The sequence below is a fragment of the Hirundo rustica genome, chromosome 20 (genome assembly GCF_015227805.2).
Source record: "Hirundo rustica isolate bHirRus1 chromosome 20, bHirRus1.pri.v3, whole genome shotgun sequence".
In the NCBI taxonomy this organism is placed as follows: Eukaryota; Metazoa; Chordata; class Aves; order Passeriformes; family Hirundinidae; genus Hirundo; species Hirundo rustica.
The window spans coordinates 10721201-10747474 of NC_053469.1; the positions used below are offsets into that span (position 1 = coordinate 10721201).

Below are 26274 nucleotides of genomic sequence, written 5' to 3' on the forward strand. Positions count from 1 at the left end.
TCCTGCCCTTTGCTCTGTTTGCAGTTTCTCTCGGGCTGTTTGGTTTCTGTTAATCATCCCACGAAGGCAAACACTGCTGGGAAGGATTGAGGATGGCCCAGCACTTCCCGCTCCTCCCAGCCCAGGGACCCTTGACTGTGGGATGGGTCACACCCAGCCAGATCCTGGAGGCTGGCCATCAGCTTGGGACTGCCTTGAAGGGGTCCAAAAGAGGAGCAGGAAACTCAGACTCTGTTCCCTATGGACACTGATTAGATAGCTTGGGGTAAGCGCTGGGCGTCCCTCAGTGCTCCCCTCACCACAGGGTCAGGTTGATCCCTCAGGGTTGGGGCTCTTTGTAGGATGACAGCTCAGGAATATGAATCCAAACATAGAACAAAGGAGAAAGACAGCTCCTGGCCCCACGGTGTAGGAACAGGCAAGGGCGAGGAGCCCAGCCTGGTGTGGCTGGGAGGGTGCTCGTCTCCACATCCGCACCCCACACAGCTCCCTACAAATCCACCGCCAAGGGCAGTGGTGCGCCCCGGGCCGTACACGCCACCTCCCCCGGCAGCCCCCCCAGGCTGGCTGGCCGCGCTGGCCCCGGTCTGAAGGTCACAGTGCTGCACAGTGGGGGCAGCGCAGAGTCCGGGAGCTCGCTGGAGTGCCGAGGCTCAGCAGCGCTCCGAAGCCACCAGCCATGGTTATTTGGGGTCTCCTTTCCCTCCTCCTCTTCACTGTGGCTTGTGGAACCCCCATCGGAGATCAGGATGAAGATATTCAAGTGCAGGAGAATTTTGAGGCTGAGCGGGTAATGGCAGCTTGTGGTCGCTTAATTCTGGGGGCAAAAGGGAGGGGGTGGGATTTCTTCCATTTTCTTCCAGGAGAAAAGGGCAATAATGCCCATGCTAGGCTGTGGGAGACAAGCACTGGCGGTGTGGCACTCTCTGGGTGCCACACAGGATGCGCCCGTCTCTGGGGTGGCCTCATCCAGGCAAACTCCAGGCAGGGCAGCTGCAGTGTGAGTACCAGGGCAGGTGAGTCCCATGGAACGTCTGTGGTTCAGCATGCAGGATTTCTGTGGGCTGCAGGCTGCCTGGGAGATCCCCCAAATCGCACCCTGTCCCCTGCCAGGCTTCATACAGCCCTGCATGTGTGCCCAGGTCTGGGTCTCACTGGTATACATAGAGGGATGCCAGCCTGATGCCTCCAGCCCTGCCTTGTAGTCAAGGAACCAAGGAAAATTCTGGTCAGAGCTGATACACTTCCCAAATCCTGCAGCAGCTCTGGCCTCTGCACCCTGCATCATCACCTCCCAGTTTCTCCCTGGGTCAGGAGTATTTCAACTCTGCACAAAACCAGGTGATGTCCCACCTTGGTGAGGAGGGTTCACGGTGCAGACATCTCTCTCTTCTCCCTGCAGATGTACGGGAAGTGGTTCGACATCGCCATCGGTACAACCTGCAAATGGATGAAGAACTACAAGGAGAAGTTCAGCATGGGCACCCTGGTGCTGGGCCCTGGCCCCAGTGCCAACCAGATCAGCACTACCAGCACCAGGCTGAGGTATGGGGCACTGCTGGCAGCATTGCTGGAGGTGCTTGAGCCTCCTCCAAAGCCACCCCACGCAGGGGTGCTGCCTCTCCCAGAGGCTGGGACAGACACGGGGGTTACTTGCTCTGTCTGGCATCCGAGCCCTGAGGAGGGGATGGATTGGGCTCAAATACCCGATGTCTTGGGCAGCACGATTTCAGGGATCCTGCACCATGGCCTTGGTGCCCCCAGACAAAATTTTTGTGCCATAACCAGGGAAAACAATCCCTCCAAGTAGCTGATTGTTTTCTTCTCTCTCCAGGCAAGGTGACTGCATACAAGTCTCAGGAGAGTACCAGAAGACCAGTACCTCTGGCAAATACACCTACTACAGCCCCAGTGAGTTGGGCTGAGGCATGGCTGGGAGATGGGGACCAGCTCTGGGGACAGCTGGCAGAAGTGGAAGGGATTCAGAAAAGCAGGGCTCAGAGGCCACTCCACAGTTTGGGTCATTTCCAGCCAAAGTATAGAGTAAAGCTGCAGGGAAAGAGCTGTTTGAGCACTGTCCCTGCATAGCACAGAATGATGAGATGTTGCAGCAGGTCACTGCTGTCCACAGGGTCCCAGGCTGGGGCAGGGATCAGCCAAATTTCAGGAGCATTAGTGGTATCTCAGTTGTTTGCAGCTCTTGGTTTCCAGTCCCCTCAGCTAAGAGACTGGTGAGCCTAAACCAAGTCAGGGCTGTATCTGAGTCTTCTTCCCGAAAATCTTGTTTTTTTAATTAGATGCCTGATTTCAGTCCCTAGCTTTGGGGCTGTCTTACACTGCTCCATCTCACTGTGAGGGGCAGAAATGACATCCCTGTGTCTCTGTCTCACCCAGAATGGGATATGTCTATCCAGTCCTATGTGCTCCGTACCAACTATGAAGAATATGCTGTCATTCTGATGAAGAAGAAAAGCAGTTTTGGTCCAAGCACCACCTTGAAGCTGTATGGTATGTCTGGCCATGGCATGTGAGGGCAAGGAGGCTCTAGGGTGGACCAGCACAGCTCAAAAACACCCAAAGGTCTCTCAGCTCACTTGGCCTTAAGGGACCTGACCATGGGCTTTGGAAACGGTGGCTTAGACCAGCTCATCTTTGGCTTGGCAGAGGTGGAGTATCATGGCTCCATGAGAGCGACATTTCTGAACACCCAAACCAGCCAGGTGTTTGGGATGAAGGTGGTGATACCTGCTTAGAGTAAACCCAGCCCTGAAGTGGTAGGAGATGCTGTCTTCCAGGATTAAGAAACGTTAAACCCACTTTGTCCAAGCCCTTGGTCAAGGCTGGTCAAGAACAATAGGCTGCCCAGGGAAGTGGTCGCATCATTGAGCCTGGAAGGGTTCAAAAAACATGTAAATATGGGGCTTGGGGACATAATTTAGGGTGGACATAGCAGTGCTGGGTCAATGGTTGATCTTTGCTTCCCTGATTCTATATTGGGAAGGACCAGGAAGCTGGTGTTGCACCTGCCTGCAGCCACCTGAGCTCAGTGGGTACTTGGGGGCTGTACTCCCACACCAACCCTGCTCACAGACCATTCTCTTTCCCAGGGAGGAGTCCAGAGCTGCGGGAGGACCTCATTGACTCTTTCCATCAGCTTGCTCTGGACATGGGCATCCCTGAAGACTCCATCTTCATCCTGGCCAACAGAGGTAACCTCCCATGAGGCACGTGTCTCTCATGCTGCCAGAGCACTCCAACTGCTCCTTCTGGGTCTGCCAGGCTGGAGAGATGGGCGATGGGAGGGAGGGAGGGAGGAGAGACAAATACTTTGGTAGCATGGGATGAAAAGGAAATAAGGCTGTGTATCAGTCAGGATTCCAGCAGAGAAATCAGCTTCCACTCAGAGGGGTCCATGCTGGGCTGTCAGGTCAATGCAACCACTCCACTGTGCTGGGATGAGGACATGGGACACTTGTGCCTGGTCCCCAGGCTGGGTGCTGCCATGCCAGCACCTGGGAGGCTCCTTGCTCAGTCTGCAGTTCAGAAGGGGCTGGCATGATTGGGGCGGGGGGGCTCTGTGTGTGTGCATGTGTGTGTAGGATTTTGAGGGGATCCAGAGGGGCGTGGGGATTTCAGGGAGATGGAGGGAGGTATGGGCATTTTAGGACAAAGCTTCTGTGAGTGGAAGGTGGAAAGCAGAAAGAGGGGAAGAACGTTGGATGGAACTGGGAGGGTGTCCCCTTGCCCAGGGTCCTGCATGTACACAGTTCTGGACTCACTGAGGTGAATTTGTCAGGACACCTCTCCTCTCACACTGCTCATCTTCTCTCCTGCTCCTGGACCAGGTGAATGTGTTCCTCAGGAGACTGAAAATGCTCCCCAGGTGAGTGGGACCTTCTGAAGTGGATCAAGGCCAGAGACATCCCTTCCAAGCAAACTCACTGGAGATCAAGTGTCCAGGGAGGAGGCTCCAGGGGCAGGACCTGTTGTTTGGGCAGTGGCTCCACTGACCATCTTGGGAGTCACTCTTCCACCTCTGCTGATGGGCTTTGCCTGCAAGGATGGGGTCAAGGCCGGTGCAGGCGGAGGGTCCTGATGGCCAGTTGGGCACAAGAACTTATTACCAAGTGGAAGCCTTTTCCTACTCTGATTTTTTAATAGTATGAAGGTTGCTGGTGTTTCCTAGCTCCTTGCCTATCTGTGTGTGTCCTAGCCAGGCTGTAGACCCCTTCTCCAGGGATGGGGAAACTTAGCACCCACTGGTCCTTCAACTTCCATCACTCAGCATCTCCCAGCCTCTCAGGGTTAAGTGTTGAAAGATTTTCCAGGGGGAATGGAACTTTCATAGGAGAAATGAGCCAGTTGACTCAAGAGCAGGTAACACACCATTGAGGCACATCCCCAGCGTGGGACATGACTTTGGCACTTTGACTGTCTTCATCCACAACCTGGGATTGTGGACCCCACCCTGGAAGAGCACAGGGCTGGGAAGATCATGAGGTGTGGAGGGATCACAGCCTGCAGACCCAAGATCAGTGACTGGAGACATGCTGGGAGCACAGAGGAGGGCTGGAGCCTGAGGTCCCCTGACACAGCCCACCCTGAGGGCAATGGGGTGGGCAGCAGGTCCCACAGGCAGGGACTGATGGCAGCTCTGTGTTTCCTTACTGGTGCAGAGGGCACGGAGAGCAGTTCTGCCCCTGGAGGAGGGCTCAGCCACAGGACCCCTGCCCACTTACATTGGCAACAAGGAAGGTAGGTCCCAGGGGATGGGGCTGCATCCGGACCCCCCTGGTCTGCACTCCCATTTGCCTGTCACCCATGGTGTGCTGGTCCACAGACTCATGCCGGCTGAGCCAGGACCCTGGGCCCTGCAGTGGGATGCTCTCCCGCTTCTTCTACAACTCCTCCTCCATGGCCTGTGAAACTTTCCTCTATGGAGGCTGTCTGGGCAATGGCAACAACTTCTACTCAGAAAAGGAGTGTCTTCAGGCATGCCGGACCGAGGGTGAGAATCCCGCCTGGGCCAGGGCCCTGGAGGTGCCTTTGCTGAGGCATCACAAAGGATCTGAGCATTGCCTTGAATGCCACGTGTCTGCCATCCATGTGGGAGGTGTGGGAGATCCTGGATCCCCCACCTCACGCAGCTCCTGTCCCTGCAGCTGCCTGCAGGCTGCCCATTGCCCCAGGCCCCTGCCAGGCACTGATGACGCGCTGGGCCTTTGATGCAACCCAGGGCAAGTGCATCACCTTCAGCTATGGGGGCTGCAAGGGCAACGGGAACCAGTTCTACTCGGAGAAGGAGTGCAAGGAGTACTGCGGGGCTTCTCAGCTGGCAGGTATTCCCCTTGGCCCCCCACCCCAGGGGAGGGCAGCAACCTGCACCACCTCCTGTCCTGAACTGGCTCTGCCTGGGGTGGGGACAGGGCTGTCCTGGTTCTGGATGGGTCCGTCCTGACTCTGGATGGGTCCAGGATGGGTCCATCGTGGGCCTGGGATGGGTTTGTCATGGGTTCAGGATCAGTCTGGCTCTGGAATGGGTCTGGACCGGTGTTGTGCTCTGCCTGGAATGGGTCATTCTGGGTGAGGATGGACCCAGGATGGGTGTGTCCTTGGGCTGGGATGAGTTTGTCATGGGTCCATGATGGGTGTGGGGTGGTTTTGTGCTGTGCCTAGGAGGATCTGTCCTGGATACAGAATACGGCCATTAACCAACAGACAGTATGGTCCAGTGGGGCTGGGCAGGCTGTAGACACGCTGAGGCCATGACTGAACTGCAGTATGGTCTTGATGAGAGGGGGAATGTTTCCAGGCAGGTTGGGGTGCAGAGGGGAGCAGTGGAGGCAACAGCCCCTGTGCTGAAAGATTTGGGGCTGTGGGAACCCTGACACCAACTAAGGACCAACCCAGGGTCCCTGTCGGGGGTGCAACACCTGCCAGGCCCCCCAGCTCCAGGCAGTGCAGCAGTTTTCATACTGAACATCCTTGGGAGACACAACAGGCACCACTCAGACCTGAGGGGGGGTGATGACCAGGTTGTTAGGAGTGTGGCAGAGAAAACCTTCCTGCAAAGAGTGGTGACTGAGGCATCTTCCACCATATCCAGTCCTGGACAAGCCTGCTGGAGTCACCCAGGAGCAGGAGGGCGGGAGCTGGGGACTTGGCCTGAACCCACAGATGGGAGATGGAGACTGTCTTAGTGCAGAACCTATCTTTTATAATCCCTGCCAGCAATGTAAAATACATTAATGCCACCATGGCGTGTGGTGGGATATGAAGTGCAGGACAACAAGGATATGCATAGATGGTCTAGGCTGCTGCCTTCATCCATCACTGATGGCAGGGACAAAGTGGGAAGCAGCATCCATCATCTGTGACTGCAGGGTGATGAGGGGGCTGGGGGTCTGTCCATCACCTGCTGTGTCTCTCCACTTGCAGAGGACGAGGAGTTCCTGCATCTCTCAAACTGATGCAGGCAGAGGATGAGGGGCGGGCACCCAGCACCAGGGTCCTGCAGGATGATGCTGGCAGCTGTGGCAGCACAGGAGTTACCTCCAACAGTAAATGCCTCTCATGTGACCAAAGAGCCCAGTGTCAATCTTCAAGCTGGTGGGGAGTGGGGTGAGGGGCACAGGAGGGGCAGGGGATGCTGTGGGATCCTCTCTGGTGGGTGTCCCCACCTCCGTGGGTTATTGGGTTATCCCCACTGAGTCTCTGACCCTTCCTCAGGCCACTGCCCTCTCCCACACAGGGCCAGGGTGGCCGGGGGTGCACCGAGAGGCTCAGGGGTCTCACTGGATGGGGTCCAGCCCCCATTTCCCAGGGGGGCTGCTGGGAGGGGGACAGCAAGGGAGGGTAGTGTCTGCTCCTCCCTAAAGGTGAATGATTGCATTTGGCTTGGGGTCACGGTGGGACCGGGGAGAGCCGTGTGTGGCCGAGATGGGGGACGTGGGGAGAGGAGTTATACGGACTTTGCAGCACTGGATTACGGGGTGTTAGAGAGGACCCTGAGGGGTCACAGAAGAGTTACGGGGCTATGAGGGTCACGGGAAAATGGGGCTGGCACAGGGGAGGACGACACGGGTTATAGCAATTCCGGGGGTTAGGGGTCCCAGGAAGCGATTAGAGGTGTTTTGAGGGTGGTCCCAGGGATGGTGCAGGGGCCTCGTGAGGGGTTATGGGGGTCACGGCTGGGGGGCTGTGAAGCTGCCATGGGGGGATTGCGAGAGTCTTGGGGGGCTGTGGTGGTCCCAGGAGGACATGGCCGGGGTTATGAGGGTCACGCTGCGAGGATGTCGGGGGAATTGGGCTACATTCGGCCTTCGAGAGAGCCACGGGGGCGTTCCCAGGGGTCCCGGCAGCAACCGCGCTCCGCGCCCTTCTGTCCCCCGCCGGCCCCCGTACCCGCGCCGCGCGTGCCCCGGCCCCTCGCGGTGAGGCGGAAGAGCTAAGATGGCGGCGGCGGGAACCGTGCGCCGCCTCCGCTCCCCACGCCCGGCCCCCGGCACTGGTCCCCGGCAGGGCTGAGCGGTCCGGCCCCACCGCCCCGCGCTGTTCCTCGCCACCGGCTCCACCACCCCGCGCCGGGACATGTCCCGATAGTGTCCCTCCTCCCACGGCGCAACTTCCTCCTGCCGGGCCGGGCCCGCACACCTCCGCCCCGCATGGCCGGACCGGCCCCGCTGCAGCCCTGAGCCACCCCGTGCCTCCGCCGCGGCCGCCCGATCCCTGAGCCCACGCTTGGCACGTTCACTGGGGTGCAGGTGTGGGATCACGAAGATGTTCTCGGCCCTGAAGAAGCTGGTGGGCTCGGACCAGGCTGCGGTCCGCGACAAAAACATCCCTGCGGGGCTGCAGTCCATGAACCAGGCGCTGCAGAGGAGGTTCGCCAAGGGAGTCCAGTATAACAGTGAGTCGGAGCGCTGGGCCGGGTCGGCTCGGCCAGCCCGGGGAGATGCAGGCGGCCGTGTCTGGCGCCCCGTTGGGTGCCCGGGGACCGCAGAGGGGCCGAGAGTGCGTGTGCTTCTTTGTGCACGTTGGTGCTTTTATCCGTATTCGCTCAAAGCCAAGTTTGGAATTAAATGTTTGAGCTCGTGGGAGGAGTGAGGGGTCGGGAAACTTTTCTCTTTCGGTGCAGGATTCGGGACCCGCGATGCAGCAGCGTCCCTAAGCGCTGCCTGCCGGCTGTGGCACAGGAGAGAGTGCCTGGTACGTCCGTTTGTGTCGGTTCGAGCATCGAGAGGGTAACTCCCCTGAGTGCGTGGGTGACCTTCTCTGAAGCGCAGGATAATGATGTTTATAATTAAGCTGTAGTGGTTGTATGATAAGAGTCTATTAAAAAGAGCTTTAATAAAAAGTGGATAGTGAATACCTCTGTGTGCCCTTGGTACATCATTTCATCCTGTCTTTTCTGCAACTGATACATTTGCTCTTTTCTCGAGGAATGCTTTCAGAATTCTTTTCCTCTCAATGTTGAGACTTAGGGCTGCTTTTTTCCCTTGGAGCTCAGTAAAAGTGATTTCTAATATAGTGTTTCAGGAGGGCACTGCAAGTATGTGAAATATATGTCCCAAAGTAACAATTGTGAGACAGAATCAGCAGTTATGTCATTCCTGCTGAAAATAGAGCAGGTTCCAGAGAGCGCTGTGAGTACCAGCTTGTCTGTGTGGATCCAGGCAGGCAGGGGAGGCAGATTGCAGAAGACTGAGATTGGCAGGTGGGAAAAAGACTGATTTGTAAACGTGGCACTGGGTAATTGCTGTAAAGGCACACGTGTTGGAGGAACAGCGCTTCTGTTGGATCCTGGTCTGAAGCAGAATGTGATGGAGAAGTTACACTTTGGGTTTTGGGGTGTTTTTTTTCTTTGTTTAATATTATGGCAGTTGGTTGTGCTTTGGGATTGAGGTTTTGAAGTGCTCTGCTTTACTAGAAAGAGCATTTGGTGCCTATATCCATACTGCATCTGCAGATATGCCAGTGCTGTTTGATTTATAAAATTAGTGTCTTAGCAAGCAGTCCTGAGTGTGAAAAGCAGCAGTGTGATTGCTGAGACTGGATTTCCAGTGCAAGATGGGGCTGAGAATGAAGGTGCTGCCTTGGAACACAGCACTGCATCCTTAAACATGTACTGGAGATCCGCTAGTCTCAGACTGTTGGTTTGTGCAGAGGCTTCATGTGGCCACAGCCCAGAAGACCTGCGTGCTGCATGGGCAGCTGAGTGCCGGAGATCAGGTAGCTAATACCAGCTTGTGAATTATGTAAGAGCCAGGAGCTGACTTCTCAGGCAGGGGAGGTTTGTGCTGCAGACAGAAGGGATCAGCTGCATCCTGCTGGCACAGGATGGGACCAGCTCTGCTCCATGGTGACTGCATTGTGCCAGACCTGTGGATGGGCACCTGCCTGCCATTCATGCAAGGCCAAAAATGCTAATTGTAGCTTCCCTGCTTTTTGTCTTATTAGTGAAAGTCTCAGGAAAGGTTTTCGGTTTGTGCTGTCTCTTACCAGCATTTGTGTTCTAGTTACTGTTTTGTAGCTGAAAACTGCAGCTTTCTGTCACTGCCTTAAGGCAAGCTTTCCAATCTCCATAGTAACTCCTCCCAGCACCATTGTTGTATAATATTTATAGGAGATACAGGATGGCTTACCAAAGGGCTTCCAGGTACCCCTCATAGCCATGGCACTGGGGAGATGGGGAACATTCCAGAGTGGTGAGGTGGTCTCAGTTGAAGGTGGGCTGTGAAGGAATGTCATTTCAAGGGCCATTGCTCAGGAAGGGCAGAACTGCAAATTCTGTGCGTTGCCAATTCTCTTTTCTTAGCAAATTCCTGACATTCAGCAGAGTGCAGGATGTGGTTTGGAGCCACTGTTAGCGCACAAAGATCTTTACAGCTCCTCTGTTTCCCTGGAACTGTCTAAACTTAAACTAAAGGGCACTGTGATTTGTTTTACAGAAATGTTTCTTTGCTGCATTAGAGCACTACAGATCCTGAATGAAGCCTGTTTCCTTCCCACAAATACAGTGTGCTGAGAATACCTTGGGTTGTTCACTGATAAAGCAGGCTGGGACACAGGCCTTGTACCTGGCTTCTGGGTGCCTCCCTGGACTCAGAGCAGCCCCTGCTGTGCTAGCTCTGCAGCTCTCAGGTACATTTAGTAACAGATAGCCCCATGTTTGAGGTGATGCTGAAGGCTGTGAAGTGTTTTAATGGCCCTGATTAGAATATGGCCCTGGGTAGAATAGAGCACTAAGCTGAACCCAAATGATTTCTTTTGATGGTCCCTCTTCTACACAGTCAGCTTCTCAAAAGGAAGAGCATTACAGGGTGGGAAGGTTTAGAATTCTAATGAAATTATGAGAGCAGAGACCAGTACCAGCCTTTGGCAGCAATCATGATCTTTGCTTGGGACAGCCTGTTGTAAAACAAAAGCATTTCCATACTGCATTCCAGCACGCATACGCTCTGTACCATCTGCATGGAGCTGCTGTGGTTCGCAGCAGAGTTCCGTGAGCACTCAGAAAGGACAGAGCTGAAAATGACATGAAAATGCCATGTATGTGATGGCTGGAATGTTTATAAGGGATCATGATTGTAGGGGTGGGGAACCAGTCTTTGTGAAAATTTGCTCATTTTCCTGCTTGGAATGCCCTGGATCAGGTGTGCTGTGTGGTGTTCCAAGGGCTTTGCTGGCCCTGTGGGGGGGTGTGGCAAGAGCAAGTAAGAGGAAGTGGTTCTCCTGCCTTTGGCAGCAGTGCTTGTTTGAACAAAGGTTGCAGAATGTAATTTTGAGCACCAGGGTGCTCAAATATGACCATTTATGTAAGGCAGTGATGGGCAAACAATGGTCCTGGGATTTGCTGGTCAGTGACAGGAACAAAAGACACGGAGTTGCCAAATGTTCATCTATTCTGTTCCCCAGACATGGAACTCTTGCTCTGGGCTTTACACATTCCATCCAGTGTGTCACTTAACAAACCCCGCTGCTGTGTGTGCCTGGAGCACAGGCTGAAGAGTCATTAGTGCTAGGATACCAAAGGGAGTAGCTCCAAGAATTCCCCCCGCTCCCTCTCCTTACTAATTTTTCTGCCTAACATATTCATTAAAAGACAAAATGAATACCATGCACCTTTTTAGTAAGCGTTATAGTCCTTACTTCTTTTGTGTTGCTTTGTAGTTGTAGTTCCCAGACTCATTGTTAAGTATTTTCCTTCAGCACAACTCCCAAAAGGAGGGCTGCTCCTCTTCCTGCCACTTCCCACCTTCTCTTGTTTTCTCCTATGGCTGACACAGGTGTTTGTGCAGCACTTGCCAGCCTTGCTTTGCCTGCTGCTGGCCTGTGCCTATGGGAAGTGTGCTGAGGGGGGGTGGGTCTGCAGAGCAGGTGGTGCTGCTTTTTGCAGCAGAACAAGCTCAAAGCATTTCAATTGAAATCCCAAACACCTTAAGGAGAGTGAGGTTATGACTCTCTCAGTGGGGTTATTAGTTTTGGATCTTTGCTGCAGAGTCCTGGAGGAATGTGGCCAAACCTGGGAATTCCTGATTTCTAATTCTGAGTTGGTCTCAGACCTGTTCTCTGGGCTTGTATCATCACTGCTCTTCAGTTTTCCCATCTGGAGAATGAATATCCCTCTAGTTTTCCTGATGCAATGACAATATGAATAAAATTATTTGTTTAGCTTTTTTGCCTCTTGATCTATTGCCCATCCCTACCCTTCTTCCCACAGATAATTCTCTTGTCTTTGCTACAAACCTCTGGCTGTTTGCAGTAAGTACTGATTTAACTTCAAATCAAAAAAAGGCAACAGTTTTGCTTGATAGCATTAACCTCACCTATAATTATTGTTCCTCCTTCCACATTCAGCCGCAGTCCAGGCCTATGATGCACCAGCCTGGCTGTGCTTGGAAGTTCACTCAGGCCTTCCTGTCTCGCAGGTGCCTATCACTGAGCACACCTGCCCCAGCCAAAATCCCAAATACAGACTTTGCTTTGCTAAAAGTGATTTGTGTCACCTGCCTTCTTCCTGTTCTGTTTTTAAAGACTTTTTCTTTCTTCAGGAAAAGTCAGTGAGAACTTGTGCTCTGTGTGAGAGAAGAGAGATGCTAGTGAAGAGTGCTGGAGCTGGAAGGGGCCCTTGGACCTGCTCAGACTGAGTGTGTGGTGCCGCAAGCACCTTGCACTGATCTAAACGTGAGCTGATGAGGGCTGGGGGGAATCCCTTGCACTCCAGCCATGCCTCCCATGTGTTGCTCAGGCTGCTCATTCAGCTGGGCACTGGAGCTAGAGAAGAAAACTGAAAATGGATAATTTTGGAGTTATTTGTCAGCCAGATAAGTTTCTTGATCCAGCTCCATGTTTAAGTGCATAAATATGGTGTTGGCAGGAGGTAGAACTGTCCCACTGTCGCTTCTGGGGAGAGCTTGCAACCACATCATCTGTTAGTGATCTTGAAAGTGCACCTTGAGTGCAGCCTGACTGTTTAAGGAAGGGTCTATTTTTCCCTTAAATCTCACTGTTTTAGTATCTCTTGCTGCATTCTGGGCGGGGGGGGTGTGAGGGATATGAATTTGAACATTTTAAGGCAGGCGGTGAGAGCATTTGGAGAGGTTTGGGTTTGAAAGGGAACAAATGGAGTCTCATTCTGCCCATGCCGTGGACTGGCTTGTTTCCAAAAAATCAAAGGGATGTTCTATCAATTGTTTTACCATCTGTAAGTAAGAAACAATCATACACAAGGTGACAAGAAATGCAGTAACTGGTTTGTTGTGTCTGCAGAGATGTTCTGGGACCTTTAAGTGAAGTCAGCCTGTAAATATTGTGTTCACTTTTGCTGTTATTATCCTGGTGTGGTGAGTAATTTTGAAAAAGAATCAACATCTCTGAAAAAGAATAAACCTCTGTGTACAACAAAAGCACATTGGAACTGCAGCAACAGACAGAATTCCTCCACAGATTTTGTGTGCTTTATCTTCAAGTTGACCTCTTCAGCTCTTCTCTGAAACGCCTGCAGCAGCTCCTGAACTGCAGCGGAAGGCAGCCTTCTGTCTCACATCTCCTTGCCCAAATGATGATGCACAACCTAATGCTCATCACCTGACTGCCATTAAATGTCTGTGATGTGGCCCATGTTCCAGGGGATCATAGCTCCAAATGAGAACACAAGAATAAAAATTCAGTTTAGTCAGCTTATGATTTCCAGTAGCCATGTGGTTGCCAGTAAAAGCAAAGATGGCATTAAAAAAAAAAAAAATCCACAGTGTAACAGAAAATTTAGAAAATAATAGGTAGTGTTTTCAGAAAGAACAAGATAGCTTTTCAATTGATTCTGGAAAGTTCATTATATTAATTGCTACAGATTTTGATATTTTGGACACTTGCTTTCTTTTGAAGAGTTTGAAAGAGTTTCTGTCTAAATGAAGCAACCAACAGAAGGGCCTGGTGGCAGGAGGCTGTAGCCAGGTGAGGGTCAGCCTCGTCTACCAACTAACAAGTAAAAGGAGGGGAAACAACCTCAAGTTACACATGGCAAGATTTAGATTGGCTATTGGGGAAAATTTCTTCACAGAAAGGGCTGTCCAGCCAGTGGTGGAGTCCCCATCCCTGGAGGGATTTAAAAACCACAGGGGTGTGGCACCTGGGGACGTGGTTTACATGGTGGCCTTGGCAGTGCTGAGGGAATGTTTGAATAGTTGATGCTAAAGGTCCTTTCCAATCTAAATCATTCTGTGATTCTGTTCTCTCAAGGCATGAGAAGTGTTTAAGAAAAAAGGGAAATGATAGAGGAGGTAATGGAAGGAATAGCCTGGCAGAAAAGGCCAGCCAGGGAATAGGGTATGAGAAAGTGGGAGTAAGGGCCAGGGAGAGGTAGAGAAGGCAGGAGGATGGGAGGTTGTTGCAAATGGGTGATTTAGATCACTTAAAGAATGAGCAGCAGCTGTACAAGCAAAAGTGGTCTAGATATGATATTGTTCAAGTGCGACTTCACAAAGGTTGATGGCAAAGTTCAATCTGTTACTGACCACATGCATGAAACACCCTGAGGAAAATTGAGTAAGAATTGAGGTGGAATGAGTGATGCAGATGCCCTCCTGTTGAGTTATGAAACTCACCCTTTCTAAACGCCTGATGGAGCTTAAGTGCTTCTGGATCCAATCTTAGTCTCAGACTCGGACTTGTACAGTTTATGTCTAATGGAATTATCTATACAGAGTTTATAATAATTAATGCTGAGCTTCAATTTCATTAGTATTAATTCCACATGCCATCAGTTCCTTACTGAGGATCTGTTGGGCAAGAAGGGATCTCTTATTCCCAGGTAAGGGACCTCAGACCCAGAGAGGAGTCCCAGTTGAAGGGGAGACTAACAGGTAGACAGTCCAGCCACAGTTTAGAAAGAGCTTGGATTAGACTGCTAATCTGTCAGGGGCAAGAGGTCTCTACCTCGAGGGGAAGCTTAAGAGGTGTCCCAGCTTCTGGGGAGGTCCCCACCATGCAGCCACATCGCTGGGCACGGAGAGCTCAGGGAAGGCTCATCCCGTCTGTCATATTGATGGGATAACGTGAGGGGTCGTAGTCTGATTGCGTTCAATGGGAAGGGTGTGCAGGAGACTCCTTGTATTCGCATCTTTCTTTGTTCCATGATAAATGAATTTTGGAAAAGCCACCTAGTATTCTTGTGTTAATCTGTGGTTGGTGTGGTGTTCCAAGCTCATGTGCACCAGTGCTGGCTGTGTCTCTGCTCCTCTCTGTCTTTCCTAGAGAAATTCTTGGTCCAGGCATGGGTCAGGCCTTTGCTTCCTTTAAAGCCTGAACCAAACTGCTCCTGGTTTACTTAAGGGGTCAAGTGCATCCATCACAGAGCAGAGGCTCAGCTGCCTGGAGTTGTGCAGATTCTGAAGATTCAACCTTGCTGTTGGTTCGTTCTGCTGAGCTAGTGTGAGTTATTGAATAAACACTGATTTAATTGACTGAAGCTCATGTTTTCTAACGAACCCCATTGTACCTGTGTAGTATGGGAGGACTAATTACATCTGAATAATGCTTGCAAAAAGTTAGCATGCTTTTCACAGCATTCTTCAAGTTGCATTTAATCAGTTTGTCTGCTTGCTCTTTTCTCCAGTGAAAATTGTCATCCGGGGGGACAGGAACACTGGGAAAACCACACTCTGGCACCGACTGCAGGGAAAGAAATTTATTGAGGAATATATTCCAACTCAGGAGATCCAAGTCACCAGCATCCACTGGAATTACAAAAGTAAGATGGAAAAGGGTGGAGGAAATGACAGTCATAGGACATAGTGCCTTGGGGGAGGAAATTCCACTACAGCCTCATTTGCTCCTTTCTTTGTGTGCTTGGAAGAGAAAATGGTCTCTCATCACTCTTTTTAATTTATTATTCATAGTTTTTCAGTCATGTTTTTATTTCTGTCAGATGCTCTATAAGTGCTAAAGAATATGTCATTGGAAGTCACAATCCAAGGGAAGTGTTTAATAGGTGGTCTAAAGTATTTGAAATCTTTGTAATATGCTTGACATGTTAATGAGGAGGGGTGGTTGTATAAATCTGTCTCTGGGGACTGCTCTGCTTTGGGTGTTACTGTGTTGCCTAGAAGGGGATGCATGGTGCAAACTGGATTTTACTGATGAAAATAAAAGAGCATCTGGTGACTGGGGAAGGTTTCAAAAATTATTGTAGTACTGTTAGCTCTAGGCTGGCTTACTGAAGCACAGAAGTGCCAGTGCTTTTTTAAGTTCTTGTTGCAGTCTGAGTGATCAGATGTGATTTTAGTTTTTATTTTATTGGTTGCAAGTGGCTGTGAAAGCCCTGCCTCCCACCTGAAGAAGACACTGCAGGCACTGAAGTTGCATAAGGTGGTGATTCAACAGTGCATTAAGTCCAGCTTTCAGATTCTGATCAAGAATGCCACAGCTTTGTGGGATGAACCCCTGATTCAGTATGAAAGTGCTCTCTCTGTAAGACTGAGTATAGTGTACAAAAAAGGTCAGCAGTTGTTTGTCATTATCAGACATTGTCCATCTGCCTCACTCTGATCTTTTGTTGAATCAGATACTGCCCAACTCCTCCCAGCTGGGAGAACATTTTGTGCAGTGGGGTGAGCACCAAATTGAGTGCTGTGTCTGATTCATCACCAAATTTGAATTAGCAGGTGATACCATGATGCCCGAGTCTCATGGTAATGCTCACAGAGCCACAGGATGTGTTCACCAGCAGATCTTCTGTGGTCACACAGAGGTGTTTCCTATCTGCAGCCAAACATCTGGCATGGTGTGTGTTAGCTGTGGCATCCTTCCCCTCACTCCTCTTCCTTTCTCTCAGGATGCCAGCACATCAGTTACTGAGGAATGAACACAGAGCTTACAAGCTGGATGGTGGAAACTATCTCCAAAATCAAATTTGAATGCTTCAGCCTAAACAGACTTAGATCAGAGTAAGAAATAAAATTCCTCTTTCCTAGATACCCAAGTGTAAAGAATGCACCGAGTGTTGATTGTAGCTTTCTGCAGTATCATGGGTTAAAGCATCGGAGTTGGGTTTCCTCTCTGGTGGGTGCCAGTAAACACAACACTTGTGTTGGATACAGCCTGGGAGTCTGGCATTTATTTTAGGAGGCTTCTTCATATCTAACTGTATCCATGAACAGGTACAAAATGTGTACATGCAAAAAGGTGTTTGGAGGAAGATCCAGTCATCTCACTTTTGTCTACATTTCTTTCCTTGAGCCAAGGCTCAGGCACTGCTTTTACAACACTGATGCAATCCTGGGGTGGAAAACACCTACACTTGAGGCTGGCTTTGCTGTGTGCTGAGACCCGCTGGTGCATAGGTTATTTCTAGGGCCCACTTCTAACCTTGGTATGCTGCATTTCTGTAGATTTACCTGGCCAGAGCTGACAGCAGTGTATACAGATGGTGATGGACTTTTCTCAGGATGAGGTGTTGCTGACCTTGTAAAACTACCTGCAAAGCTGTACCTGAAACTGCCTTTCATTTGTGTTCCTTTTACGTTGTAAAAAACACTGTGCTATTGTCTTAGTAGTAATTGCGACTAATATAAGATTTTTTCCACTGACTTTCTTAAGATACATTTCAAAAAGTAACCCCCATTTTAAAGACTTTGTGAAATCTGTTTTCTGCTGTCAGAAGTTTCCATCCAAGACTGGTGATGTGGACCCTCAGAGTACTTGGTTCAGGTCTAAATCTTTCCCTGTTGACCAAGTTAATCTGTAGAGGAAAAATAAAGTTTGTTTTTCCTATGTTCATGCACTCAGGCTACCTTGAATAAACATTATGAGGTAGTTGGTGGCAAATATTTACAGATATTAATTAAATCGCTGTCAAATATTGAAGGATTCTTACACTGGTCTTAGAAGAATTCCATTTTAGATGCAAAATGTAGCACCTTCAGAAATTTTATGCTAGAGGAATTAATAAAGGTAGCAGAATCTGAGTTACTTCTTATTCAGAGCAAACAAAGTTGCTTTTCTGTGCCAATTGTAATGGGTATTTTTAATTTTTGTGTACAAGTAGGGAATTACCATTCCTGACCCTAAGGAGCACTTTTCTGGATTTTACTGGTCACCAATTTTATTCTATTTGGCAGCCTGAAAAAGGGAGTCTGAAATAAACATTGACAAGTCGTTGCACTGAGATCCTTTGAATGCCTGGGGGATGGCAGAGTAGCTTTGCACTGTAGGATTTGTGATCCAGATCATAGGAAGTGGATCCTGTCATTGAATGAGGGTAAAAAATGTCAGAGGGCCTGTGAGTTCCTGTGGGAAGACAGATAGAGATAGTGCTAAAGGCAGTCTTGGTCCCCATACATTGCACCTGTGTGCAAACAGCCTTGCCCTCACAGCTCTGGGTGTGATAAAAGGGTGAGCTAGTTGACAGAGGAGTCAGATGGAGTCTGCTGGCAGTGCTGCAAGAAGGAAGGGACGGGAGGTCGTGTGAGGGACAGAAAGGGTTAAGACATTGTGTGAGGGACAGACAGGGTTGGGTGGCTGTGCTAGGGACAGGAAGCAGCAAGCTGGAAATGCAGAAGGAAGGTAGAAGAAGGAGAGAAAGAGCCAGAGCTGCGTGGTGCTACTCATGGGACTGCAACATAGAAAAAGTACGAAAGACTTTAAGATAATGAGGTACTGATACTTGGAGCCCCCTGAAGTTTTAAAGAAGCACTCTTGAGTGCTGTGGCCATCTCGACGACAACGATGACAAGTTCCTGGTGATGAACCCACCCACAATGTGATAATTCTTATTTTTAAATGAGCTTTCCTGCAACTGGAGCGTTTTCATGGCTCTCCACCATTTTGAGGGAAAGCAGTGTTCAGTGTGCCACTGGCCATGGAGTATCTGGTCAAATAGCAGCTCAGGACAGAATTTAGGAGCTTGGATATGTGGTTTGTGCTAATCCGAGCTAGGGACTTGAAAGGATAAATTGGCATTCTTTTTGCTGCCACAGAGCTCCTTTGGGTGAGATGCTGCTGGGTATGAGTCACACAGCAAAGCCAATGCAGCAGCACTAAAGCAATTATCTTCTTGCATGATCAAAATAATCAGGAATGACACTAGTGATGAAAGGGAAGAACTTCTTGACTGTGAGCTAGCAGGAAAAATGTGGGAAATTCTGTCCTTCCCCTCAGCCAGAAGGGTGTAAAGCAGGTCTGTGGGGTCAGGGAATTCAGCTCCCCAGCTGCCAGGACTGCTGCTGCTCAGCAGGCTGTCAGTTCTGTGGGAATTGCTCAGCAGGCAAACACATCCTAACTGAGGGCGTTTGGCTCCTGGGAAGGAGATGGAGAGCTCAGGAGCAAAGTGCCAGTGCTAGGCCCTTGGTCACCCTGAGGGTGAGCTTTGTCACCCCAGGGACTCACTTCTCTGAGCTGTTAGTCCTGATGTACTGCTTCACATGGCACTTCTGGAAAGAGCAAGCAGCCTCCTGGGCTCCTTCTGAGCCCGTGCAAAACTTGGGGAAACCAAATAATCTCCTACCCCTTTGCAGCAAGCCTTGCCTGTGGAAGGGCACTGGGATTGCCTTGCCAGCTGCGGGGCAGGAATCAGGGTAAGACCTTCTGTAGCTGATCTGTGTCCCAGCAGCTGCAGGGGCACAGGGAGAGCTCCTGCAGTGCCAGTGCTTGCGAGGAGGCACTGGCTCAGCTGTGTGCCAGGTGGGTGATTCACAGGTTGGACTTTAGCCTACCTGGTTTGATTGTTTGTAGAAGTATTCAGGGACTGAGGTAATTAATGGAGTGTAATGGTTTGAGCAAAAGTTTTTGGGCTGCGGGTGCTGTACTCCCCATGTGCTTTCAGTCTTGTGAGGCACTGCCTGGGCTGACCCAAGGGAGTCTTCTGTTCATCCAGTGCCTCCTGCTAAGCTGGCACATGGGAAGATAAGCAGGAATTACTGTGAGGAAGTCAGAGGCTGATTTTGTCTCATGCATAAGTGTAAAAAAATATATTTCTCCAGAAGCAAAGGATCAAAGTTCTCTTTTATTCAAAATCTGTCTGTACAATATTTTGAAACATTTAATTAAGCTGAGATTGAGTTCTGTATAGAAAATGCTTCCTGGTTTGATAATGACACTTAGATAAACTCATGTTATCCTATGATATTATTTTCTACTCTGAGGCATTGTCCTCCTATTCCAGCTTTATGTTCAGAGCTGCTCCAAGTACAAGCTTTTACTTCAAAGCCTATGCCATTTCCAAAAAGCAGCTGTTTCTTGGAATAACTTCCTGAAAATCAGACTACCTATTTGGATTCCATGGAAACATTGAACCATAGCTGCTCAACCTTCAGGCCATCTGAACGTGAATTGGCTGCATGGGGGTACTAGCAATCACTGGAGTTAGAATTCTGCGTGTCTTGCTTCAGATTTTAGCAACTCAAATAGATGCTGCTGGTTATAATTCATTGATGCTGCAGCTCAGTAGGAAGCAAAATTGCTAGTGAGACCTTATTTTGGACAAAATGCACCTGGAAATGTGCAGAGAGAATGGGTGTCTGTAGCTCCAGTACTGTCTGCACTGACTGTCGTGTTTACATGGAAATGTCATGATTAATCTTTCTTAAATGTGTGTATTCCTTTTGCTAGTTGTATGCCTTGTTTATAAACCAGACTTTGTCCTCAAAATTAGATTTTTATCTTTTTGAAAGGTGTTGTAAACCTCTGTATGTTATGAAAAGAGTCTACACAAAATACTTACAACATGCTTCAAACCTGATATGAACCAACAAGGAAATCCAGCCATCACTTATGTGACTAAGAGTATTTATGAAGTTCTTTAGACAGTGTGATTTTGGTGGACAGCTTGTACCTTCAACAGCTCACTGCCTTCTTGTGGTTGGGTTTTCTTCTTGCGCAGGATTTGCTTTTCTTTTGACATTCCTCCATGTTGGCTTTGGATTGGGCTCTTTGAGTCATGGGTGTTTTACTGAAACCCTCTAACCCTTTGTATTATATTTTGCTTCCAGCCACTGATGACATTGTGAAAGTTGAAGTCTGGGATGTAGTGGACAAAGGTAAGATTTATAACTTTCTTTCTAATGGAGATTCGTTGTTCTTTCTCAGTTTTAATTAAAAACTTACATGGAATTCATAAATACCTGCTTACTTCTGCTTTTAAAAAAATCTGGTTTTATTATATCACTTCCTGAAAGAGTAAGGGAAGGAGAGGTGAGTCCCCTATGCTAGAACCCAGTACCTGGAATCTGAATTTCAGCTCAAACCCAGTGTTCAGAAGCAGTTGTTCCACTTCCTTTTGACAGATGAAATGCCTGTTTCTCTGTGTATTCCAGTTCTCTGAGCTTTAGAATAAACTTCACCTTCTCCCCTTTATGGTTTCCTGTATGTTTAGACAGATTCTGAATTCCTTGTTCTCATTATAAAAGTTCTTGTTGAGCTGTTTTTGTCAAGGCATTCTATTGTTAAATTGGTAAAACCGTGGTTGCAGTGGGGGAAGGATGAAAGAGAAGCCAATTACTTAAATTCACTAGGACAGAAAATGCAATATATGCATTCCAAAACCTTTTCTAAATGCTTAGCCAAGGAAAAATTTATGATATATAAATACATTTTTCATTAGTTTTCATTTTTTGTTAGAGTATTAACTTTTGTTTTATAAAGAGCAAAACCAAACCCCATAACATCTGTGAAGATGCAGTCTGGATGTAGTGCAGACTGGGATGCAGTGGGATCTGTTCCTGGAAGGGATTGGGGTCCAGGTGTAAATCTCCACAGCCCGTTTTGTAGCCCCAAATGCACATGTTGTTTGGCTTCTAAAAGGTGTTTAGTGTTACAGGTGGTCGTAGGTTGGAGACAGAAATCATGACTCGAGTCCTCTTGATCATAAGACAAACAGCCTGTTACTGTTCAGAACCTTCTTAAATAGGGAATTCAAAACTCCTGGATCTAGACAACCGATTGGTCTGGGTCTTAACACCATCCAGCTCCCTGGCCAATGATACATCTGTATTTAGGGTTAGGAGGGATTGGTTGAGGTCTCTGTTTGAGTTAAAATCTCTCCTATGATTGTTCACCTAGGGACTTGTTTATTAAACTAGGAGAGCCAAATTTGGTTTCTCATAGCCAGATTTATCTGTGCAGCTACAGACTATCTGTACCGTTGACAGTTTAGTACCAGCCAGGCTCCTGGTTTAGTGTGTGAATATGGTCAGGAAAGCAGCTGCACAGGTGAGCAACTCTTACTCTGTGAGTGAGGCTTCTTTATTGACCACAGTCATTGAAACACAAACTCAGATGGTTTGTCTGGTGCTGCCTTTCCTGCAGCCTTGGCTGGAATCGGTGCTCTCAGGAATTCTTCAGCAGCGTGACATCTCCTGTACAACTTACACTTGTGTTGCACCAAAAACTAAAAGTACAATAGGGAGTGGGAAAAGCAGAAATGTCATTTTTCATGTTAGCTGAACTGTATTCAAAATAGGGAAAAAAGAAAGACAGTTAGCAGTTGCGCCTCTAGTTCAGTTACCTAATGGAGCCTTCAGGGTAAACTTGAGCCAGGAACTTCAAATGAAAATCCTGAGCACTTTATCTTTTTAGTGTTTTAAGCTCCAGTTTTCACAGGGTTGACAAAACCTTGCTTAGGCCAGAGTTGTTGCTGAAGTCAGTCTGATTGCTGTTTGGCTTTCCGATTGTGGGATAGCAAGCGGAGGGCTGGAATCTGAGAAAAACATCTGTGTTCTCACTGCCTTGCAGCTTTGCTATGAATAGATAGACATTTAATTTGGGAGTCATGTGGTTCCAGCATTTATTTCTGTGAATAGCTTCTCTGAGCTTCATCTTCTTAACTAGAGACTTGGTTTTTTGGTGAAGGGGATGGGATGTGCTATGTGCAGATGTTGATAACAGGTCTTCTGGTCCTGCTTTAATTTCTGACGGCAGATCTTATGTTGGAAATCTTAAAGGACTCTCTTCTCTTCACTTTATATTCTTTTGAAATAAAACTCATTCTGTTAAGATCCGTACTTATGGACCACAGAGACGTATTTTTTTGCAATCAGTTGTTCTCAACCAGTGCAATGTAAAAATCAGACCATCACAATGTTAATGAATCAAATCCTTTCTTATTGCCATAGCACTGTGGATTCCTGATAAGCATAACTTTATGAAAATGTTCATGTTAAGCATTAAGAGCTTGCTCATATCTAACTTTTATCCTAATGTTATGACACTTTTGTTTTCCTTTTGTATGCTTAGGACAAAAAATCCTCCTGCGTGATGCTTTGGGTGAGAACTACACTGGACTGTAGACTTGCAGTAGTAAAGTATCCAGTGCTGCTGTAGCATAATGCTGACAAGACCTGATCCTCCTCCTCCTTTTTTTTTTTTTCTTTTTTTTTTCTTTTTTTTTTTTCCTTGCCTGCCAGATCCTGGCTCCTGTGCATATTTAGAGTTGGGCAGAGCACTGCACTTATCAGGCTGGATTTGAAACAGTTAAAAAAATGCATGTTCTGAACAGGCATTTCAACATGAAGTTTTCCAGGCTAAAATTCTTTTGCCAGCCAGCATTTCCCCATTTCCTTTTCAGAGGAAATTAGGAGACCTCTGTTTAAATGATGTGGGAACTGTGTTGAAAGCCCTGATATGGGTTACAGTTTAACAGGTGCATCCATGACCTGCAGTTTTCAGCTTCAGTTGTGTAAAGCAGCTTTGGACTCTGCTGAGCAGTGCTGCTTTTCTGCAGTCCCAGGGGACTGGGGGGAATTGCAGGAGTTGCACCCTGAAAACTTGATGTACATTTCTGGGCTGAAGTTAACAGTGATTTTCCTGAGTGGAGTTTCTCCTGGTGCTCCCAGAGGTGTGCTCCCTGTCCTTGCTGGTTCAGCAATGCCCAGGTGGTTTTCCCTCTGATGAGTCTTCCCTCCAGAATCCACTGGGATGCAGAGTCAGCTCTGCTGGCCATGCATGGACAGTGACTTAGCTTGATATTGGTTATTTAGCATCCAGATGATAATTTGGAAATCTAGGGACGTTTGTTGGTTGTTGTCCCAGCTCTGAGGCTGGTTAGCGTGGTGAAGCAGGAGGGAATGGCATCTGTCAGACTGTGCTGCTCCTCTTGGCTTGTTCTTGACTATTTGGGATCCTTTTTTTAAATGGGCAGACTCCCTGGAGTCCAGACTTCCTTGCTGCCTGCTGCATTCTCCTTGGGCCTGCTCAGGGAGCTGGGATCATGTCTGGAAAGCTGCCATTTGTTAAAATCTTCCCGAGATGAGCCGTGGATTGTATTGGATATTGTGTGGTGTGTGTAGTAAATATCATCTCTTTTGCTGCTCTTGGACTGACAGAGCACGGGAAAGATCTGTCTTAGCAAAAGTCACAATCCTGACTCATCTTTCTGGCTTTGTAGCAAGTTCTGTAACTGCTGCAGGTCATAAAGCTGTAACAGATCCTGAATGCAGAGAAGCTGCTTGAATGCCGGGGATTCAGGAACAGTTATGAATTCCTGTCTTGTAACTTCTGCCATTTTGGTTCCTACATATTTTCTGATACATGACTGGGGGCATCCAATCCTATTTTTTCTGTTGCCCACAACATAGACAAGCACTTTCCCTTGTACTGAAGATTTTCCTTTCCTCCTTGCTGCGCGTTCTCCCCTCTGCCTCCCAGATACATGCTGCAAGTAGAAGGAAAGATCAGAATTCATATTTCTTTTATTTTCAGATGTCCCAAGTTAGATAACACAAGGGATGCACATATTCCGGATATGTATTTTTGACTGGTGAAGGGAAGCAGCCCCCTTGCATGTTGGGACAGCATTTGTTGGCAAGCTGTACTGAATCCTTCTATCCTTTAGCAAAACTGATGGTAAATAGTGTTGCAGAGACTCAAGTGATGATCACAACCTCAGTGTCCAGTAGGAGCTGTTCTGTAGATTCCAGGGCACTGCTGCCAAGTGTATTTAGTGCCAGTGTTGCTCTTATGCCTGTAAATGAGGAGCAGCCATTGTTCTAGGAAGAGGACCTGAGCCATTGCAGCACAAACACCCATGTTTTCTGATTGAAGCTCCTCCATTACACATCAGTACCACCTCAAAATCTGGACCTCATGCATAAAGTGACACAATCCTCACAGTGCCTTTGCCTTTACAGGCTGAATTACATCTTTTCACTGCAAGATGTTATCTTTGTCTGGTTCATCCTGCAGTTTGGGTTCCAAAAATAGAGCCTGTGCATGAATCTGTGTACACATGCGCTTTTCAGCTCTGTGACTCCTTTGAGGTGACCTCCTTTGCAGCACTGATGAGCAGTGTGCAAGAATATTACTCATTCCTCTGGATACACACAGAACACCATGAGCACGAAGAGGTGTGTGGGTTGTATATTCTGTCTCAAAGCATTGGTGGTAAATGTGGCCAGGTTAGACAGACACCTTGATTACTCAGGATGGGAGGAATGATGGAGAATATTTGTGGTTCCTTGGGTTTCCCTTTTAATACTTAGAAATTTACGTCATGCCAAGCATAACTGAGCAGTGACTGCAGAAATAGCAATGTTTGGATGTTCAGAGAAGCCACACAAATGTCACTGACTTGAATTGAAGTGGGAAAAGACATGCATGGCCTAGACATCCCACACCTTTGGCTGCATGGAGAAGAATCAGAGCCCATAGTTGGATCCGCGCCATAGCTGGTGTGGGAAACACATTGCCCAAATGAGGAGGGATCAGGGTTAATATTTCTTCTACTTCCAGATGTCAGCAGTAAGATGACATGAGCGGGGCAAACATTTTGCAGTGATGCGCAGAGGCACCCACCAGAACCACCTGCTGTAAACTGCAGTGTTACAGCTTTCCTGAATAATTGCATTTTCTTACTATTTATCCTTGAGCTGTGTGCAGGAAAAACAAACTCTGTTTCATATGCAGCATCTGGCAGAACCCTGAATTCCACATGTGATTCAGCAGTTAAGAGCTGGTGGAAGCTGTTCTGGTCCTCAGTGTTACAGTCTTTTACAGAGTCAACGGGAGGGTTTTTTGCAGGTGCATCTGAGCTGCCAACACCTTCTGTTGTCAGCGACACAGGAAATTTCTAGAAGTGATGAGAAGGAATTCCAGGACTGTGCCAGTATAATTTAGTTAACTCTTCATTATTTAGACTAAGAAAATACATAACAAAATTATTTCAGAAGTACTTAACTGCTGTCAGCAACATCTGGGAGATACTCGGTATTTGTCAAACATGACTCCTGATCTTGCAGGGTTGTTCTTTGTGCAGTGCTTATCATTGATAAAATTCTGGAAACTCAGAACATTCAGTTTAAATAAGAGGTTTTTCGTGGTGTGTCCACACTAAACCACTTTGGCCATAGGTGACAGAAGATTCTGGGACTCCTGGCAATCCTTAGAGCCAAGTGTCCACACCAGAAAATCGTGTCAGCTGATGGCTGCTCTGATAATCATAGGTACAGATACACTTCTCTGCTGAGACTCCAGGCTGTGAGATACGGAAACACAGTGTGTAACTGATCTGACACAAAGGCTTCGGGGAGGCTGAAGTTTAAAAACACTCCTTTTCTGGGGTGCTGAGTTAAATGCCAGTGGTACTTTAAAATGTCAGAAAATGCTAACCCAAGATCTGAGGAAAGAGAGAGGCCTCAGGGGCTGCCCTTTAACTGCCTTAGAGGAAGCAGATGAGTTGGAGAGAAACCTGTAGATTCTTGCAGTGGGAACGTGGCTGTGGGACTGCAGGGCAAGTCTCTGGAGTGGTTTTCTAGTGTCTTCTACAAACATTGGGCATGTTGCTTC

The 26274-nt window shown here is 48.4% G+C and overlaps 2 protein-coding genes across 4 annotated transcripts in view; both read left to right on the forward strand.

Annotated features, from left to right (window-relative positions):
• The first annotated feature begins 632 nt into the window (after positions 1-632).
• On the forward strand, positions 633-6573 carry AMBP (alpha-1-microglobulin/bikunin precursor). The gene is made up of 10 exons (XM_040083393.1): positions 633-790; positions 1403-1545; positions 1835-1911; positions 2395-2508; positions 3108-3209; positions 3846-3883; positions 4677-4755; positions 4841-5008; positions 5163-5339; positions 6439-6573. The coding sequence occupies exons 1-10, from the start codon at positions 680-682 to the stop codon at positions 6468-6470; spliced, it is 1041 nt and encodes a 346-aa protein (XP_039939327.1). The 5' UTR covers positions 633-679; the 3' UTR covers positions 6471-6573.
• Positions 6574-7474: 901 nt separating this feature from the next.
• The window catches only part of RABL6 (RAB, member RAS oncogene family like 6), a 53589-nt gene continuing 34789 nt past the window's right edge, over positions 7475-26274 (forward strand). The window contains exons 1-4 of one of the 3 annotated variants that reach the window (XM_040083350.2): positions 14861-14931; positions 15116-15250; positions 16334-16445; positions 20487-20534. Coding sequence is in view for 2 of the 3 variants with exons in the window: in XM_040083347.2 (XP_039939281.1) it covers positions 7780-7909; positions 15116-15250; positions 20487-20534 (313 nt within the window). In the remaining variant the exon portion in view is untranslated. Of the gene's footprint in view, positions 7910-14860; positions 14932-15115; positions 15251-16333; positions 16446-20486; positions 20535-26274 lie in introns of those variants that run through there. The other 2 variants (XM_040083347.2, XM_040083348.2) reach the window with 2 other exon arrangements.

Coding starts and splice junctions, on each gene's coding strand:
- AMBP (XM_040083393.1), top strand. CDS start 680: ATGGTTATTTGGGGTCTCCTTTCCCTCCTCCTCTTCACTGTGGCTTGT. Junction 1,912..2,394: donor ATACACCTACTACAGCCCCA/GTGAGTTGGGCT, acceptor TGTCTCACCCAG/AATGGGATATGTCTATCCAG. Junction 3,884..4,676: donor AGACTGAAAATGCTCCCCAG/GTGAGTGGGACC, acceptor TTACTGGTGCAG/AGGGCACGGAGAGCAGTTCT.